Below are 21602 nucleotides of genomic sequence, written 5' to 3'. Positions count from 1 at the left end.
GTACAGCCATGGAGATGTCACGACGGTAGGCAAAACAAGCAGACATTCAGGCAGGATTTGATAAAACAAACCAGGCATTTCTGGCCTGTTGAGATTTAAACCCGATTCTACACTCAACATAATGTCAGTACCAATTTTCCTAAAGGAAAAAAGTGAAACTGTTTATTTTTTTCCCAAGCAAAACAAAATGACCAAGTTCAACCAGAAACATCCCAAAGGAAAAATCACATAAGAACAAAACACTTACTGAAGAAAGGCAAGAAAATTAGGATACATATAAAAGTAAATTTCTGTCTGTTAAAATCAGAGTACGTGCTGGGCTAAAAATTAACAGATATGAGAAAGCCTGTTTTTTTAAAAAATGAGTCATTTTTCTCTCCATGTCCTTTGATTTGTATACTGTCATCCCTCCTGTTTTCACAAGCCAAGAAGTCCCCTTGATATACCAGTCCTTAAGGTGCCATTTCAGCAGTGAGTAGCCAGCTGCCCAATTCCAGCCCAACAAAAAATGCTTTGGTGGTGGCCCTTTCATGCAAATAAATGAAGGCTTAAGAAACTGCGGTTGTAGGTGGATATGGCAAGGTTGCATTTACTTGGTAGAAGCTAAAAGGAAGTAAAAATATCAAAACGCTCAAGAAAACGGACACAATTTTGGAATGATCAAAGATGTCTTTATAAAGTTTTTTCATGACTTCATTCTAAATATACAGAATAAAAAATGGTGTCAGCTCATTTGCGAGACACCAACAAGATTTTCCTTATACTGTCTCAAAATTGAAAGATCAGTTCCCAAGAGGGTGTGCAATGCATCATAAAATGGCCTTTTTTCAAAGGTGAGAGAGGAAGGGTTGGGCAGGATGGCATATTAAATTTTACCATGATAGACATGCAAGACTGTTATCCAATCTAGTATAATTTATATACACTTTTGATGACTTAGAAAAACAAAGAAGTCATTTGTGACAAGCCTAAAAAGCTTGACATATTTGACATACTTAGGAACCATTTTTTTTTTGGTGTCCGGAATTCTTTAATTGTACCATGTGGGCCTTTGAAAGTTACAAATAGAAGGCCAGTCTTTGTTAAGTTTGCTGCTTAATATCACATTCCACCCTAATAAAATACAATTTGGATTGAATTGACGGTGGATACCTTACCTTAACAAAGGAAGAGTATGTCAGTGCAAGATACGGACTAAACTGCTTTCAGGGGGAAAAAAAAAAAAATTAAAATTGATACAGGTTGGAAAAGGGAATTTTCCTTCCTGGTTTGGAGTCCTCCCAATTTAAGGCAGAACCCGTCCATTTAAATTTTTGCAGTTAAAACTTTTCTGCTTATTTAGTTTTCTCCTCTGAGTTCAACTGCTGCTGGATTCGTTTGGCATAACTTTGTGCCATGGAGTTAATGATGGACAGGATGAAGTAACACACCATTACAACAACCAACTTCTCAAACATCCAGGACAACCAGTTTTCTCCCTGCAGGAAGAAAGGCAGAACAATCCACGAGAAATGCTTCATTAGTTCAGTAGTAAAAAGGGGACCACCTACCATGTTTTAACGAAAATGATGAGAACTTGGAGCTTATAACTTATGAAGCCTAAACAATTAAAAATGAAGAGTCTTGTGTCTTCAGCTACTGTGAAAACTACATTCAGGCCTTCTTATACCCAGCTATTAAGATTTCACTTTGTTAGATATAGAGTCAGTGTTGATTCACATAGTTTAGAATGGGGTGAGTGTGAAGTCATCTCTTATCTTTCACTACATAAAGTCTTTGATTAAATCTTACTATATGAAGTCACCATGGAGATACTTGCAGAGAGTAGTGTCAAGATAGTTACATGTGTATATATTCTTGCTCCAGGATTAGGAGCAGCTTTTAAAATATAAATGTTATCTATTTCTGGAGTCATGTTTGGTCAACTGAGGGCAGCAAAGGGCCATGTAAAGAGTGTAAGGCCATCAAAAAACAAAAAACAAAAACACCCCAACCAAACAAGAAAAACACTATGCTTCCTTCAAGTTTCCCATTTCAGGTTATTGCTTACTCATCCTCTTCTAGTCATTTCCTTTGCTGCAGAACTGTTTATAGAAAAGGCAGGCTTAATTTAATTAAGTTTTTAAGTTAAGTTATGTTAACAGCTTTGGTTTATATTAAAAAAAAATTATTTTCCCATCTGTGAAAAGAAAAATAGAGCAAAAATGAAGGAAGATATTCAAATGAACTCAGTAAGTCCAATACTTTGTTATGCTATAAATTTTAACTTTTTAATCCACTTGGAAAGTATACTTGCTACTTATAAATAAATCATTTAAGATCAAGGTAATAACTCATTCTACATAACAGATCTATTATTTTCCATTAGCCCAAGGCTTGTTTTTGGGAAAAGATGTACAAAATAGAAGTTATCAATACATTTTCTGATCTAGACAAAGGCACATTTGCCAGTAGAGAGTAAACCGAGCCTCAAACTTCTGCTAAGACTGACAAACCTCACTCTATTTGCCTAAAAATGCCAGTGAGTGCTGTGAATGTAACTTCGCCCTGAAACTGTGGGGGGGGCGGGGTGGGGGGAAGAGAAGAAGATAGAGGAAAGTCTCACCTGCGGCGCGCCCGTTTCGCTTTTGTGGTGAAGCTTCTGACGCTGGGCCTCCAGGTATTCCTGGAATGGCTTCTGCAGAGATGGACCTATGCCAGGGACAGCACTGGAAGCAGGGTACAATAACCCACGGAAAAAGATACATTTGGGAAGAAAAGCAGGAAAAATGTTAAAGAAAAATCCACTTACCGCCTCAACTCAAAAAGCAGGGATTAGATAGAAGGAGGAAAAAAACCAACAACAATCAGCAGAGCTGGCGAAATCCTGTGAACTCTTTTCAATGGATCAGAATTCATCCTTTCACAACCCCATAAATGAGAAAAAGCTCTCCCTCCAAATGTTTAAGAAGAAAATAGGAGCTGAGAGTCCCTTCTAGTAGAAGAGTTAGTTCTCAGAGGCCGGCTCTCAGCTGATGTTGCACACTGGTGTGGTACAAAGAATAAAATGAATGACTTCTGAGAAGTCTCACATTTATCACCACCAGTTCCTGTAAGAACTGGTTTGAACCGATTAATAAGGAAATGACTTATGCTTGTGTCATCCCTAGTTGAAAAAGAAACTGCCCGCCCTCTCTCTGACTTGTCCCATCTTCTCAGAGGGGGCGGTCCTTTCTCAATCCAAGTCCTTATTAGGACAATCTGTGCGTCATCCTTATCCAAAAAGAATGCATTAGCAAATTTGGGAGGCACCTCCCACTAGTCAGAAGTCAGTGATTAACAAAGGAACAAAGAAGGAACTATGAACCTTGAATCACTTCGTGGTTTATGGTAGATGGTTTGCACAGAAACTACAGTACATTACTAAACAACTTGTTCTGAGATGATTGGGACAGTGATCTCTGATAAGTTTATGTACTCGGAGCTCCCTCTCACCTAGAATATGTGGAGGTAGTGCTGTTAAACCGGTCTGGCAACTGTAGGTACCAGGCTCCCGTTTTAGAAATGCTTGCAGGCATTTTAAAAAAATGGTAACTTGGGGCAACTTAGAAAACCAAACATCTCTATTTTCTATACCCTTTATTTTCTCATCTGATAATAATAGGGCTAAAAGCTAAATGAGCCCAGTCTTTTTCCTGGTGCCAGCAAAAGGTATTTTATGTATTTGCAACAGTGCCTTATATTCTCCTTTTTTAAGTAAGTATTAAATTAACTTCACTGCCCTTTTCCTAGAACAATTCAGTTGCTGCTTTCTGTAACAAAAAGCAGGAGTAGAGGAAGAGAAATTTCTTGCTACAATATTTACAAGAGGTGAACAAATACATAACTCCTGGCTGACACTTTTCTTTGATCCTTTTAATTATCAACCACCACGCCCTTATTGGAGTCCTTATTTTATATCCAACACTGTAATTGGTACTATGGGGAAAGAAAAAAACTGCAAGAAATAGTCTGTGTCCAAGAACTTAAAATCATTACAGGGATTCAAAACACACACACACACACACACACACACACACACACACATACACATATGACCTGATTTGCAAACAAAAGAATTTATAAATCAATAATAAGTTTCTCAACTTTTTGGTACAGAAGATATATTCCAAAGAAACTGAAGGGAAAAAAGAGAGATCAGTGTGGGGTGAAGTTGTTTAAAAAGTCCTTTAATGAATACTGAAGGATATGTAAAAAGGCCTGGATAGACATATGTAGTAGAGGCAATGAGTGCATTGATGATTCCAGAAGACCCGTGTGACAGACATCAAAGATGGAGAAGTGGGACTTCCCCCGTGGTCCAGTGATTAATACTCTGCACTCCCAATTCAGGGCGCCTGGGTTCGATACCTGGTCGGGGAACTAGATCCCGCATGCCTCAACTAAAAAAAGGTCCTGCGTGCCGCAACTAAAGATCCCGCATAAATAAGTAAATATTAAAAAAAACACACACACACACACAGAAGGGAGGGAGACTGTGGGTTAAGTCCTCTCATAGACTTTTTTAAAAAAATTATTTATTTATTTATTTATTTATGGATGTGTTGGGTCTTCGTTTCTGTGCGAGGGCTTTCTCTAGTTGCAGCAAGTGGGGGCCACTCTTCATCGCGGTGCGCGGACCTCTCACTATCGTGGCCTCTCTTGCTGCGGAGCACAGGCTCCAGACGCGCAGGCTCAGTAATTGTGGCTCACGGGCCTAGTTGCTCCGCGGCATGTGGGATCTTCCCAGACCAGGGCTCGAACCCGTGTCCCCTGCATTGGCAGGCAGATTCTCAACCACTGCGCCACCAGGGAAGCCCCCGCCCCCTCTTATAGACTTTTACGTGGCCTTACATTAGTACGATAAACTAGAAGAGCTGTCTCGGAGCTCAGTTGCTGTTTATTAGTAATGATTCTTCTACAAAGGAGCAACAATAGTACAAACTTTCTCTTTAAAACAGATTTCCCTTGGGTAGTTCTTTATATAATGCATAAAGGAATGCAAATAGCTCATCCACTTACACTTGAAATAAACCACATGAATATAAAAAAAAAAATCCAGTAAAATAAATGCACAAAAAGATTGGCTTTGAAGATTACAGATTTATAAGAACTTTCCTTCAGAAATTCTTTTGGCCGCAGGCACAGCTTGCAGGATCTTAGTTCCCCGACTAGGGATTGAACCCAGGTCCACGGCAGTGAAAGTGCCGAGTCCTAACCACTGGACTGACAGGGAATTCCCAGAAATGGATTCTTTCACCCTTAATAACAATACCTTATGTCATTATTTTAAACTCCCAAGGATGGCTATAGTCAAGCCATTTTTTTTTTTGAAAGTTAAAAAAAATTATTTAGAGAGGCTGAAATGATTGTATGCTTATTTGAACAGCTAGGTTGTACAAGAAATGACTTGAAAATTCCCTTTTTGATGTCCTCCAAGAGTTGGGTTCCATTATGTGTCTTGTGCTTTCTTCAGACCTCTAACTTCAGACTAAAGTTAAGCAAAAATATGGCTTACAGTTTTCCTCAAATCATTCTTGGGCCCCAGGGTCAAGCCATTATTTAAAGAGAAAATTAAGAACCAAGACCCAATGGTAGAAAGGTTCTACTTTGCTGTTGTTGAGGGGAATGAGGAAGGGACTGGCAACAATCATTCTAGATTCCCTTCAAAATAACTGGAAACCATAAATGATTTGCCATTGTAAGTCCATTAAGACCTACTTTTTTAGCTGATAGAGAATATATGTCATTACACATTTACATGATGTATAACTTTCAAAGAATTATCTTGGGCTAATGCAGAGATTAATTTTTCAAGGGGCTATGGTGTTTGTTACACGCTTTAGAGAGTTTCTGGTGGTGGGATGGGAGATTCAGTTTTTCATAAGAGACTAGGAACAGGTGAAAATAGAGAAGTTAAAAGTTTTTACAGCAATATATTAACCAAAACTATTATGAACAAATGCCACATGATCTGGAAAAATCTAAAAAAATTAACATATTTGAAATCTAGGTATTAAGTGTTACATAATGAATTATTTGTCAGGTCCTGTTAATTTTTTAAATATATTCATCAAAATTTTAGTTTTATTTTCATTTCTCCATGTCTACAAACAATGGCTTAAGGCCACACATGCCTCAGCTTATACAAAGCACTCTTATACTAAAGTTTTCTTAATTAACACGAAAGTTCTTTAAGTTCTTTAGATAAAAGTTGAAATTACAGCTTTCACTCTTAACATACATTTAAGGAAAACAATAACGCCGACTTCATCCCTCAAGTTATTTTCAAGCAGCAGACAGAAGTAAGAGTCCATTCTGACATTTAGGATTAATTTAAGGTACACACATGAGGAAGGAATAACTTGCATCACAGTTCAGTGTCTTTTTATAGTTGGCTCAGGAAATAACTTAAATGCCATTTTCTGAAAGCCATTAAATTCAGAGTACCTTGTGCACCTGGCTAAGGACCCTCATCTCAACCCATGGTGGGTGGGTGAAGTTCTCCATCTGCCATTAGGTGCTGATTAAATTCAAAGTATTAGAGTTACTATTTTCCAGTCAGTGGTTGGATTTAAATATACTTAAACTAAACCGTAAACAGCCATTTTTTCTAGGTGAGAAAGCCTTAAAGAAGAAAAGAAAAAAGAAAGGAAAACAAAAAGCAAGAATAAAATTGATCTCATCTACTTTTCCTTGCTGTAGACCTTCAGCATAGTGGGTAAAAACATTTTTGTGGATAGTAATATCTTGATATTTATTTTCTTGGCACACACAAACATTTTTCAGATAATATAACTCATGAAGAAACAAATTTCCAACAAGTTATTCTAATGGCAATTTTGGAACTTTTGTTACTGATTTTAATAAAGAAAGAAACAAACAAAACACCTCAGAAAATGCAAACAAAAGAGGAGAAAAAAAGTAAAGAAAAAATTCCACAGAAGTCTAATAAACCCACCCAGAGCTCAAAAGTGGTTTCATGGGAACAATATTTTGCCATGCTTATATACCTAAGTATGTGTTAAGACAAAAACAAGACAGACTTCTTTGCAAAATTCTGTCAAGGGCCCTGACCATTATGCAAACAAAATCTATTATTTTTCTATGGTTTTTAATGCATCTGTGACTCTGTTTGTGGAAATCACTTATCTGATAAGAAATCTGTATTTTCAACTCTCCCCATATTGACTCATTATAAATAAAGGTCTGCATTGTGTTCCCACAAAAAGCCAGAAAATCTACCAAAGGAAGCATCACAATTGGCAGAGGTTGCATAGAGTGGGTGATGTGAGTACTCCAGTTTTTCACAATGCTTAAATTTTCATTTTATGAGCATACACCCATTCCAAAACATTCATCGGTCATTGTTATTCTGTTTTCAAGGGACTCCTTTCAAATTGTGTAACTCTCAAACAAATTGGTTCACCAGATATAAAAAACACACCATTTGATTTACTTTGAATCTCTTCTCCATTACGGACATAGTCATCAATCTAGGACTTGCTATTAAAAGACCTGAAATTTTCCTGTTCATGATTCTGTTTGGATTTTTCCATCCAGATGAGTGATTTTTATTATTATGTGTCATCATAAAACTGGGGCACAGTGCTTAATAACACAGAAGTAACATAAACTTTTAAAAAATTGATTTGTCTTGTTTAGCCCTACTTACACAGGGCCTATATAAAGGTTAAGCAGTTGAAATGACTATGGGAATTAAACAGGTATTAATAAAGTAAATTTTTAATACAGGCTCTGCTTTCTTAACCACTTTTTTTGAAGATCTTAGCATTAATGTGATTGTGTAAGTCATATCATTGGCGTTCCAGAAAACATACTGTTTGACATGGATTCCTAGTAAGGCTATAGGGCAGTAAGCCTTTATCTTTCTTAGGAAAAAAAAGTATGGGCAAAAAAAAAATTTTTTTTAACCTTCGTTTCACTATTTGTGCAGTACTTTGAGGCTGATTTATTTAACATTCCTCTAATGATTAATCAGAACATGGAAATAACACTCTCAGGGTGTGGTTAGTTAAACCACGGAAAGCTTATGAATGTGAGAAAATGTTTTTAGAAGAAGATTCAGGTCAGGGGTAGTATTAAAAGAAAGGGAAAGGAAAGGTTTAATCAAGTCTACTGCTGCTATAATTCAGAAAGCATAATAGAGATCTTTTGAAGTAGACTACTTTTTGATAGCACCAAAAGCAGCTTTTAAGGGCAGAGGAGCCTAGACCAATGGTGTGCAAACATTTTTGATATATGTATATTACTTATGCAAATAGTAAAATGTACAAATACAAATTAAAATGGATAAAATATGGATGAAATCTTAAAAATTTTTAAGTTGGTACTTTAAATGTCTTGCTAATTATGACGGCTTTCATGCTATCATTAGCAAATATTTCTGATTAATGGGACAGAAAAAACAATAAATTGCAGCATGCCCACTGTAAGCCCCTTTTGTACCATGGAACTCTTACTCTAACCCTAGCCTATTTTTGTAATCCATGATTTGTGATCGTCTGACATGTGGTTTGAGGGAGTGCCAATCAGACTGATGGTAAGCTCTATCCTCCATGTATGTATAGCCATATAAATTATATGTACATATACTACCATAATAATGTTATGTACATTACAAAAATACACAAAAAAGAAAATAACAAAGATGAAAATAAATATAAATAGAAGTTCTATTTTAGTCCCACTCCAATGGTGAAAACCACTGGTTTAGACCAGGAAACTAAACTGCAAGGGGTACAGATACTATACCTTGTTCCTTGTTCCCAAAAGGTCAAAAATATCTTAAGGCTTAGTTAGCAGACCAACTCAAGGCAAAACTGTTAGGTAACATATTAGAGAAAAGAAAGCTATTTCTACAAAGATCCAGATTAAGTGTCTCTTTTGGGGCTTCCCTGGTGGCGCAGTGGTTGAGAATCTGCCTGCTTATGCAGGGGACACGGGTTCGAGCCCTGGTCTGGGAGGATCCCACATGCCGCGGAGCGGCTGGGCCCGTGAGCCACAGCTGCTGAGCCTGCGCGTCTGGAGCCTGTGCCCCGCAACGGGAGGGGCCGCGATGGTGAAAGGCCCGCGCACCGCGATGAAGAGCGGTCCCCGCACCGCGATGAAGAGTGGCCCCCGCTTGCCGCAACGGGAGAAAGCCCTCGCACGAACCGAAGACCCAGCACAGTCAAAATAAATAAATAAATAAATAAAAATTTAAAAAAGTAGCTATAAAAAAAAAAAAAAAATTATATATATAAGTGTCTCTTTTTTGCTCATCCTTCCATCCTTTATAGTGGCTCCTATAGACCACTATAAAGAGGGCCTTTAAGAACCTGAATAGCCAAATCTCAAGAGACTGAAATCCTGTGCCCACAAACTTATATTTATGTTTTAAATGAATATCAGGGTCTTTAGAATTTTCTTGATTGGGTGAGGATCACTGTATGTAAATCAATAAGTCATATTTATCCTCCGACTCCAGAGAATTCTATCAATTGAGATTTGGCCTGGGAGCTGAGAAGTAAGTAGAGCCGTAACAGACTCTTCTAGACTGAAGCTACAGGTTCTTCTGCTAAAGAGATTAAATTTTACAATTAAGGTACTGGTAGGATATATTTTCAGGGATGAAATAAAAGCCCCTCCCTATCCCACCTCCATTACATGCTGATCTGTCTTCTGAACAAAAGAGGCGATGATAGTACGGTAGGTAGATGTTCAGTAATCAGACGGACTAGCAAGTCCCTTTCTTGATAACAGTCTTATAAATAATTCTTTGTTTTCAGAAACGTGCACATGTTGGTCAAACACTGTAGAGTTAAACACCACACCGCCATAACCAACCCCACCCCCGGCCCTGCCCCCACTGGGCAGCGAGGCCAGGATCTAAACAGGCTTAACGGTTAGTACTTTAATGAGTTGTCATTTCCTGTCTGATAAAGATTCTCACAGTATTTAACCACCAGTTTCCCTGGGGCCCCGACCAATACTAGAACTCTATTCATAGTGACTCAGAATGGATCTCAGACTCCTGGCCTGATTCAACAATGATAGATTTCCCTGCAAATGAAAAAAAAACATCTTTCCTCCTTAGGTAGACTGCTCAGGAGAAGAGGCAGGCAAGGCAGAGGGGAGGTAGTTTATCAAACAATCTTTCTGAAGAAGCCAAAGGCCATCATGCTAACATCCATTAATATTTATAGCCTTTCAGTCCTCAGAGATTAGAGAAAGAAAAAAGAAAAAAAGATACAAATTGATGCCTAATTAATCCATTAACCCAGGAATATGACAAGTAAATGAACTGGTGTTGGCTGCAAATAAACATATTTAACCCAGTGAAAATGGGATCCAGTAATCCTATGTGACTGAAATGAAAGAGTTAAAATCTAGGGCTTTCTCATATATACAAGTTTGAGTTGATAGTCTCTGGCACCATCTAAAATTCGTTGTGATTCAACCTCAGGATTTGGGATTAAAACATCTTGAATTTCATTCACAGCTGTGCCCCTTTCAAATTATTAAAACCTCTTTTGTACTCAAGTTAGTCCATTGTGCGCTGAGGAGAATTATAAACACATGACACCATCAGTTTCCTAGCGGCTGTGTAGAAGGAAGACCACTGCTTTATCCAGAAACATCAGGTGTACTGTTTCTACTGCCTCACAGCATATTTCTTTCACAGGCTTCTTTCAAAAAAAGTAACCCTCAACTGCACTTGCTTTTCTTTTTTTTTAAATTTATTTGTTTATTTTTGGCTGCATTGGGTCTTCATTGCTGTGCGCAGGCTTTCTCTAGTTGCGGTGAGCTGGGGCTACTCTGCGGTGCGCGGGCATCTCATTGCGTGGCTTCTCTTGTTGTGGAGCATGGGCTCTAGGTGCACGGGCTTCAGTAGTTGTGGCTCACAGGCTCTAGAGCGCAGGCTCAGTAGTTGTGGCACACGGGCTTAGTTGCTCCACGGCATGTGGGATCTTCCCAGACCAGGGCTCGAATCATGTCCCCTGCATTGGCAGGCGGATTCTTAACCACTGTGCCACCAGGGAAGCCCTGCACTTGCTTTTGAACATTTGGAATTGTTTTCTATAAGAATTAGTATGAAGGTAAGACCTCCTTACAAATAGCACATACTCTTTGAAATACGCTACCATTAAAGGGAAGCTTTTGAAAACAAAACCTCATATCAGAATTTTGAGTTGAGCAATAGACGCCAAACAGGCATTTATGTTAATGAATGAGGGCAGAGCTAAAGAAGTGGTCTATAAGAACCAAGTAAAAGTGATTGGCTGCCAAAACAAAACCCTGTTAAAAATCAACTGATTTCAGTTACAGAAAATGACAGACTGATGGCAGCTTTATATGGTGACAAATCAATCTGCGGCTGGCTGGATGACCCACTGAGTTCTAAGAAAGAAAGAAATCAGCAACAGGGACCCACAGGCCCAAAGGTCAAGAATAAAGAATAGTTTGTGGAATTTCAAATTTAAGGTGAAATAGCACGGAAGCTCACTGGCCTTTATATCATTCAGAGTGGCTTGATTGTGAGTCAAAAAAGTGACAATATTGAAAAGGAATTTAAACTCATCAAGAAAAATCTAGTTACTCCAACCCTTAGGCAGAAGCTCGATAAATGCAGTAGATAACCTTAAAAACAAAAGCCAGGATCTCTGCCCTCAATGAACTTAATCTAGAAGGGTGATGAGAGGGAGAGGAAAAAAAAATGCATTTAAACCTATGGTACAAAACCCAGTAGGTTTCTCAAACACCGGTAGTAACTAGTTTCAGCTGTGCCAGGTCAATACAAGTGTGAACAAGGAGAGTAGACAGAAAGAACTCATGCTGACTCCCTATCACATTCACGAGGCAGGCATTTGAAACTAGCACTCTCGTCCAAATCTCCAACTTCAAGATTACCTCACTGACTTCTATAGCACTCTCTCAATGTCCCTCTTTTCCACCTCAAAAGATCTTGAAATTTTCATTCCAGTTTTTTAAAAATCAATCAATTAATTAATTTTGGCTGCGTTGGGTCTTCGTTGCTGCATGCGGGCTTTCTTTAGTTGCAGCGAGCAGGGGTTACTCTTCGTTGCAGTGCGCGGGCTTCTCATTGCAGTGGCTTCTCTTGTACAGGGTCTAGGCGCACGGGCTTCAGTAGTTGTGGCTCGCGGGCTCTAGAGCGCAGGCTCAGTAGTTGTGGGCATGGCGTTAGTTGCTCCAAGGCATGTGGGATCTTCCCGGACCAGGTCTTGAACCCGTGTCTCCTGCATTGGCAGGCGGATTCTTAACCACTGTGCCACCAGGGAAGTCCCTTCATTCCAGTTTTGAAGGAAGAAGTGGTTAAGGAGAATAAATCAAACCACTCAGGCTTTTGATCCTATCTCCTTACAGCTCTTACCATTTACATGAATTTAAATATGTTTCTGTTTCCCCATGAAGACAGTGATAGTAAGTACCTTATAGGTTTTATTATGCATATTCATAAAAACAAATGTAAAGCATCTGGCACACTGAGTGCTTACTAAATGTTATATCCAACCCACGTCCTTCCTTTTCTTCATTTGTATTTTCCATCTCTAGCTTTTAACCAGAGTATTTCCCTCAGCCTAAAATACACAGAGGTCTCTCCTAATAATGAATAAATGTATTCAATTAGTCAACAAATATTTATAGAACACTTAAAATGCGTCAGGTATGACCTTGGCCTGACTTTTTCTTTACCCACTATGTAGGTTAATATAATTGGGTTTTAGTTTTCATCATTCTACAGAAATGCTCTAATTATGGTTAATAGTAACTTCCTAATACAATGTCCATTTCTCACCTTACAGTCTAACTCCAGAGTTCTTGCTTTAACCTTTAACTATTCTGCCTCCCAATATCTATAAGAAAAATAACAAAGGAGTTAAGAGTCAAAAGAGAAGATAAGCTACAGGAAGAGGACATGAAAAAGAAGGAGTTTTCTACCTGAGTACAGAAGATTATATTAAAATCATCATGTACAACTGATTCTCAGCAGCTGGGGTCTTAAAACCTCTGTAACCTCCTCCGATTAATACAGTTATTTGTGTTCCACACTTCCATAACTTTTTCTGATTATTTTACAATGATCAAAAAAAGTCAAAGAGAATCAAATACATAAACCAGGTTTGTGTATTTTAAAATGAAAGGGTAGGGACTTCCCTGGTGGTGCAGTGGTTAAGAATCCACCTGCCAATGCAGGGGACATGGGTTCGAGCCCTGGTCCGGGAAGATCCCACATGCTGCGGAGAAACTGAGCCCATGCACCACAACTACTGAGCCTGTGCTCTGGACCCCGTGAGCCACAACTACAGAGACCACGTGCCACAACCACCGAAGCCCGCGCGCCTAAAGCCTGTGCTCTGCAACAAGAGAAGCCACTGCAATTAGAAGCCCGCGCACTGCAACAAAGAGTAGCCCCCTCTCGCCGCAACTAGAGAAAGCCCGTGCGCAGCAACGAAGACCCAACACAGCCAAAAAAAAAAAAAAAAAAAATAATAATAATAAAATAAAATGAAAGGATAGATTTTCTTTCTGTAGAAGAAAAAGTCCAGACCAATATAGCTCATTCTGACCACTTACAGAGTGAGGTACAAGAAACAACATTAAGATTCAAGCACTTAATTACTCACTGGTTAAAATGATCTCTCTTGCCACAGGCAAGTCCGACTCTTGAGGTCAAACGTCAAGTTAACTTAGAAATAGGAGACAGCAAAGAGACAGCAAAGAAGAGCATGGAACATTCTGTATCTGGTAAAAAGTCCCTGCTCCAGCCAACCCCATCCCCCGAGTTCAATGACTGAGTTATGGAAATTTTCTTGTGTGGTAAAACTGGGGACTCTGTCTTCCAATAAGACTCTGGCAACCTGACAATGAGCCAATGTTCTGCATATGGTTTGTTACGAGTCATATGCTTAATGTTATTTTCTGGGAATTCTCATCCTCTATTTGGTGAGAATATCAGAACATGTCATTTTAATCATGATTTTAAAGTTAGACTTGGTCATGCTCTTTAAGAAATATGTCCAGGTCTCTCTCATTGGAGAAAATCTAAAATTAAATAAAAATAAGTCTAAAATCTTAAAAAAAAAGAAAGGAAGAAAGAAAGGAAGAAAGACTGCAACAAATGTAATGCCTTTGAAGCTCTAAAGTTCCCTGGTTCTTTGGTTCTGTCCTCTGACTTACTTCAGCTTAGGATATCAGAGAGTGAAAAACTCCATTACATGCCTAATCTTTTTTCAGAACCTTTTCTCTGTCCTCTTGCCAAACACACCATAAACCAAAAGGCTTTTTCAAGGCTATTATCTGTTCTAACCTTTCAGAATATGTAACTGATTCATTACATCTATGCAGATTTTCATATATAACTAGACAAACCCTTTGATTTAGGAATAGGTAATAGGGATACCTTCCCCTAAACCCAGTGATACTAATGATTACTTTCCAGAACTGTCCAAGAAATAAATCTACAAATAATTATTTCTGGTCAAGGGAGGGGAATTATTTACTCTTAAAATTACAATATATTTTGGAGGTAGGGCTTATATTCTCTCTGGGACCTTAGGACTGTCATACCATGATATACTATACTAAACATACCACAGTCCAAAGGCACACTTATGTAGCTGGGCCATTCCATAGTAACACTGAGACTAGAAGCCGTTTGGGGAAAGGGATATTTCTTTCAGTCATCAGTATAGCATTCAAACCTGTATAAAACTGATCCTAAACCTCACCACCAGAGATGTAATGGTCAACACTAAATAATTCTTTCCCTGACACATGGGGAGGTGAGTAGCCTGACATGGCAGGCCACAGGCACACACACCTGCCTAGACAAAATTTGACCCTAGACAAAACTAAGTTAACTTATCACAATGAAGGGTTATCTTGCTTATGTCCAGTCTCTTTTTTTTTTTTTTTCTTTCTTTTTTTCCAGTCTCTCTTTTATTCACCTTTTCCCTCTTCTGTGTTGTCCCTTTTATCATATTCTAGGTTCCACTATGTGCTCATCTATCTTGCATTAAGAAATGCTCACAGAAGCATTGTTCAAAACAGCAAAAAAAGGGACTTCCCTGGTGGCGCAGTGGTTAAGAATCCGCCTGCTAATGCAGCGGACACGGGTTTGAGCCCTGGTCCGGGAAGATCCCACATGCCGCAGAGCAACTAAGCCCGTGCGCCACAACTACCGAGCCTGCGCTCTAGAGCTGGTGAGCCACAACTACTGACCCCATGTGCCACAACTACTGAGCCTGCACTCTAGAGCCCGTGCTCTGCAACAAGAGAAGCCACCACAATGAGAGGCCCACACACCACAACGAAGACCCAATGCAGCCAAAAATAAATAAAATAAAACATTAAAAAAACAAGGAAGTAAACAGTAATAACAATTGTATGAAAAGTGCTCACTATGTTTAATAAATAGTACCCTCAAGAATTATTTGTATAATCTTTGATGAAAAACTTTGTCCTGATAAAAGGTGTTTTACTGATCAGAGAGTAAAGAAATGGGTACTTCCTTTAAGGAGAAGTAGGTCTTCCCTCAATCTTCTCTGAGAGCATACAAAGTAGTCACCTAGCATGCTACCTTTCCATTCACAGTCAGTAGAAACTTTGGAAAATGAGATGAGAACACAGGCAACATAAAAATTGAGAGGAAAGGCATTTAAAAAATCCACATGCCTTAGAATTTTAAATCACTTGATATGAGTACATTTCAACTAAACTGTAAGATATTTTGAGACAGGACATTTTACATTTTGACTGGAAGTTGGAAAGATTACCAGTGGCCTCCTGAACTGGGGAAGAAATGCTACTTAAAGAAAATATATTATTTGAGAGAACAGCAGCTAAAAGTGGATACACAGAGGAAATAAATAACTGGCCTGTGGCAGAGTTTATATTCAAACCTAGATTGGTTTTGTCTAAAGCCTGTGTGTTCTTTTCATATTTCACTCCATAGCTGTCCTTACTCTTGGGATTCATTTTTTCATTCTTCCTTGCCTTATTATCTCATAATTTTATTTTAAATTTGAATTGTTGCTGACTTTTTCTTGGTCTTTTGATTTTTACTCTACCATGGCAATTCATCACCCTCTTAATTGTGGGCACATAGTTTTAAACATCCCTCAAAAGGATTCCAGGACTTCCCTGGTGGCGCAGTGGTAGAATCCGCCTGCCAATGCAGGGGAAACGGGTTCGATCCCTGGCCTGGGAAGATCCCATATGCCGCGGAGCAACTAAGCCCGTGTACCACAACTACTGAGCCTGTGCTCTAGGGCCTGCATACCACGACTACTGAGCCCATGTGCTGCAACTACTGAAGCCTGCGTGCATAGAGCCCGTGCTCCGCAACAAGAGAAGCCACTACAATGAGAAGCCCGTGCACCGCAACGAAGAGTAGCCCCCACTTGCTGCAACTAGAGAAAGCCCGCGCGCAGCAACAAGACCCAACACAGCCCCCCGCAAAAAAAGGCTGTATTCCAAACTTTCTAGTTTAGTTTGATGATTTGCCATATATATAAATATATATATATACACACACACCATTTATAGAAGTAGTTTTAACAGTGTGAAAAGGGAGAACTAACAATCACAGGAGAATGTTTCTATAGCAAATTACATGTAGTATTTTCAGTTCAACTCAACAATGAGTCTAGGGAATCAGTTTGACTGTTCTCCTTCCCTTTTCTGAAATAAATTGCTAAGCTATTTATTATGATATAAAAGAACAAATTTAGGTCTTCTAAAAATTCATCCTCCTGGTTTAACTTAATTTTCAGTCTAGGTTTGGTGATACTATTTATTATCATTTATTATCATCTGAACACTTGTATAGCATTTCCTACTTCAAAATGTAGGAAAACAAACCATGTCAAGCTCAATTAGAGAATCTGATTAAAAGATAATTTTATTACAGACAAAGATGAAAAAGATACTCATTAGCATGTGGTAATAAAGAATTATTATTACAGCTAAGTCTAATTATTTATACTGCTTAATAGTTTATCTAGAAAAGAAGTTGATGGGTAATCCCTGTAGACAGTACTGGGGAAAAGATGAAGATATCAGGACATTGCAACATTTGTCTCTTGCAAACAGTTTTTAAAATATGACACACGCAAAACAAAACCAAACCAGCACCCATTCTAGTAGGCCTTGAATATCTTAGAATAACTTTATGCAAAACCATCTTTAAGAAGAATCACTGGAATTTTTTTTTTTTTGAGGGGCTGTGCTAGAGGAGATAGTTAAGGGGAGGGACTACTGATTTTTTAAAAAATTAATTAATTAATTTTTGGCTGCATTGGGTCTTCATTGCTGCGTACGGGCCCTCTCTAGTTGCGGCGAGTGGGGGCCACTCTTCGTTATGGTGCGTGGGCCTCTCACTGCGGTGGCCTCTCCTGTTGCAGAGTATGGGCTCTAGGCACGTGGGCTTCAGTAGCTGTGGCACGTGGGCTTAGCTGCTCCACGGCATGTGGGATCTTCCCGGACTAGGGCTCGAACCCGTGTCCCCTGCATTGGCAGGAAGACTCTCAACCACTGCACCACCAGGGAAGCCCAGGACTACTGATTTTGAAAAACATAAGGAATAAGAAATTCTAACTTTAATACATTGGCCTAAGCTTAAAGATACGTTTACTGCTATTTACTGTAGGTAATTAATGTAATTTATTAGGAACTCCAAAGGCTGGGGAAACAGAAGAATCTGGGCTCTACAAATAATTTGCTGATTCTTACTGACCAGATCTTTATTTGGGCACCACCTGTTCATTTATTCACCAGATATTTATCAAGCACCTGCTATGCGTCAATCAAGATGCCAGATGCTATGGACACAACAGCGAACAAAAATAGGCATGGCCTCTGCCATTAAGAAGTTTACAGGTTAGTTGTAAAAGGACAGTAATCATACACCCTCAAACATGAATGTAAAAATACAACTGTCAGTGCATGTAGTACATACTGCTGAGAAAGGAGGTCCCTAGGAAAGAGGGTAATTGTGACCTAGTCAGGGAAGGTGTTTTTGTGAATATAGTAGCTGAAATCTAAAGGACATTATCTAGGCCAGTGGTTCTCAATGGGATTGGTGGTGATAGTGGCGGTTTACTTGCCATGGAACATTTGGCGATGTTTGGGGACATTTTTTTTTGGGGGGGGACATTTTTGATTGTCACAACTGGGAGACACTACTGGCATCTAGTGAGTAGAGGAAAAGGACGCAGCTAAATATCTTACAGTGCACAGGACAGTCCCCCACAACAAAGACATCTTATCTGGCCTAAAATGTCAATAGTGCCAAGGTTGAGAAACCCTGAACAGGGCAACGGGAAAAGCCTGAGCAAAGACCAATGGTGAGAGACTCAAGCAGAGAAAACTATAGGGGATAGTTCATTCAAGGCTATAGAGACCCAGTAAGGAGTTTTAGCTTTATCTTAAGAATGAAGGGGAAAACAAGTGAAGGGTTTCAAGAAGTGGAGGAACTGGGGAGTGAGGACAGTGGTGGCGACAGGCTCAGATATGATTTTTAAAAGGTTACTAACTGCAGTATGATGAACTGATTGGAAGGAAATGAAACTGGATGTGGGTGTTTGAGATAGGTAGCTAACTAATATAACTTCTTAGAAGCTCCAAAGGCTGGGGAAACAAAAGGTGGTAGTGGTGAGGATGTAGAAGTAGCTGGAAAACTTCCTTCTATAAATGTTCAGTATGGAAAAAGGAGAAAAAAAATGTAGGATGCTGCGTGCAAAGTCATTCCTACAATGTGTGGGTCTGTGTGGTTTGTGTGGTAGTCCTACACGTCCCTCAGAATTCTCTCAAGGTGGCACAATAATCTCTAGGAATGGATGAAATGTCTTCTTATTTTAAAAAAAGGGACAAGAATATTCCCTCTTTCTTTTCGAATGTGATATATGGTGACTTATAAACCACTTTTTTGGTAAGAATTCAGGCAACAAAAAACTGGAGTAATTAAAATTTAATTTACAAGCCATAATCCATATTTCTAATCAGAAGCTTAGGAAGTAATAAAATCAACAGCTGGCTCCACTGAGTATATTCTCAAGAATATGTTTTTCCTCAATTATTACATTAATACCTAAGTAGAAAATATTAAAAACTATTTTATCATAGAATATATCATACATAGAAAAGAGTAAGTATAATATGTAGTGCATGGTTCAAAGAATAATAAAACTAATACTCATGAACTCACTACCACGTGGCAGTTTTTTAATAGTGAAAATTTTCATAAAGGTCTTGTTTTATAAATGGCTTTTAAAATAAAGATTTGTGTTAAAACTACATAAAGGGCATTCCAACTTAACACTTTTCCACCATAGGGCAGTTATGCTATTAAATGAAAAGAAAACCTCTCACCTGTAAACATCGAATAAAAAATCATATATTGAAAAAAAAAAAAAAGGGTTCATTTAATATCCGGTAGGATTCACATTCCAGTTGACATTAATTTGATTAACTAAACAGGTCTTTCTTTACTGTTTTATCAAAGTAAACTCCAAAAACTTTGTGACACTGTCATTTAAAGCGTATGTTAAAACTGGTCTTACTTCTTTAAACACAAAAATAAATGCTTTGGATAGTTTAGCCTTTTAAAATGGCCTAATTTTTCTCTAGTGAAGTAATAGATTCATAACACATATTTTGGTAATATCTTATCATGCCTTATTTAATGGAATATTAATATTTTATGTAAGATTTATATATAAATGAAATACAACTGTGTATCTGGCATCCAATTTTGGCTAAAAGTCATAGCATTGTATCAAAGCACCATTAAACTCTAACTATATACACATGTCTTTTACATAAAGAGAATTTCATACTTCTTTGGAGGGGCAAGTCTCAAACTGCAAAGCTTCTTTTAAATCAAGAATTATATGACTTGATACATGTTTGGTTTAAAATCAAACAAGGATAATCTGAGCTTCATCCTTCCCTGCTGTAGGGAACGAGGTTCATCTTCAATTTAAATAATAACAGGGCAAAAGATTTTTCCTTCTCAAAAAATAAAGAGCTATCACAAAAATTCTATACCAATAAAGTCTTTTTTATACATTTCCTCCCATTCAAACCATGATGATATTAATATTAGTCCTTAAAGAATTACTCACCCAATGAAAGCCACCATCTGCTCCACTATGTGTTTGCTGAATGTTATGATAACGAAGATTTTCTGTAAAGAAAATGCCAGTTAAAATAAATATTTCTCATCAAAAAAAAAAAAAAAACAATATAAATTCACAATTCTGATAATAGTCTAAACAGGTGACCATGCTGCTGCTAATTGCAATTTAAAAAAATTTTAAGAAACAAAACAAAACACCATTTGACAAATGCTATGTACTTTGTATTTTAAAGATGTTTTTCCTTAAGCACAGCTCTAGTCTTGCCAGGATACGTGACCATGTCTGAGGGAGAAATGTGAGTCATGAAACCCAAGGCTGGGTGGATGTTCCACATGTTCTATGTGTTTTATTTTATTTATTTATTTTTGCCTGTGTTGGGTCTTCATTGCTGCGCGTGGGCTTTCTCTAGTTGCAGAGAACGGAGGCTACTCTTCGTTGCGGTGCGCGGGCTTCTCATTGTGGTGGCTTCTCTTGTTGCAGAGCACAGTCTCCTGGCATGCAGGCTTCAGCAGTTGTGGCATGTGGGCTCAGTAATTGTGGCTCACGGGCTTAGCTGCTCCGCGGCATGTGGGATCTTCCGGGACCAGGGCTTGAACCCGTGTCCCCTGCATTGGCAGGCAGATTCTTAACCACTGCGCCACCAGGGTAGCCTGTTCTATGTGTTTTAGAATGGTGTATACAACTAAAGTCATGGGTTCCCATATAGCCTCCACCACTGAAATAAAAGCTGATCAGCCTGATGATAGGTGTCTGGGCTAAATCTAATCAAGGGGATCTTTGAAAAGACTATGTCCTTCCTGGAAAGTTCTTATAAAAGTATCATGAAAGTTCCATTCTCAGATCCTGAATGAGCTTGGAATTTCAGCCTTAGGGTACAAGCAAAGGCATCAACAAGTTTTGGGGGATCTTTAGCAGACCTGGGTCATTGTCAATTTGGTATTACTGAGGTATTCTTCATTAATTAAAGATGTTGATACTTAACTTACAAGTAAAGATGTCTTTAGGCTAACAGGTAGCAAATATTTTCAACTCAACAAATGTTACGAAAAGTACTTACTATGGATAATATAAGCATTATTAAGGGCTTTCAGGGAACACAAAGATGGGAAGAATACTTCTTCAATACCCTGAAGAAATTAAAAAATTTTTCTATACATAGTAGAAAGATGGTTAAGTACAAAAGATATACATATAAACTGTAAATGTCATTAGCAGTGAAAACAATGTGTTACACAAGTTGAGAGAAAGAAAAGGTCACATAAGTACAATTAATTAGAGATTCAAGAAGGTGATATTAAGGTTTAGCTTTAAAGGACTGATAATAATTCTCTGAATAAATATGAGTAATTCTAGATTCTCTCTCCTAGTTCCTGATAACAAACTCTCCAGTGCTTTGTTACTGTTGTTAAATAGTAACTA

The 21602-nt window shown here is 38.3% G+C and overlaps 1 protein-coding gene across 4 annotated transcripts in view; it reads right to left on the bottom strand.

Moving 5' to 3' along the window:
* Window positions 1-649: 649 nt before the first annotated feature.
* VMP1 (vacuole membrane protein 1) overlaps window positions 650-21602 on the bottom strand; it is a 127295-nt gene continuing 106342 nt past the window's right edge. For all 4 annotated transcript variants that reach the window (XM_059906504.1, XM_059906507.1, XM_059906506.1 and 1 more), the window contains 3 exons: window positions 20169-20230; window positions 2606-2708; window positions 650-1478 (listed from right to left, as the gene is read on the bottom strand). In XM_059906504.1, coding sequence (XP_059762487.1) covers window positions 1335-1478; window positions 2606-2708; window positions 20169-20230 — 309 coding nt within the window. In that variant the 3' untranslated portion in view covers window positions 650-1334. The remainder of the gene's footprint in view (window positions 1479-2605; window positions 2709-20168; window positions 20231-21602) is intronic.

This window comes from Balaenoptera ricei, chromosome 20, assembly GCF_028023285.1.
Source record: "Balaenoptera ricei isolate mBalRic1 chromosome 20, mBalRic1.hap2, whole genome shotgun sequence".
Taxonomy (NCBI): Eukaryota; Metazoa; Chordata; class Mammalia; order Artiodactyla; family Balaenopteridae; genus Balaenoptera; species Balaenoptera ricei.
This window is presented reverse-complemented; position numbering and strand designations above follow the sequence as displayed.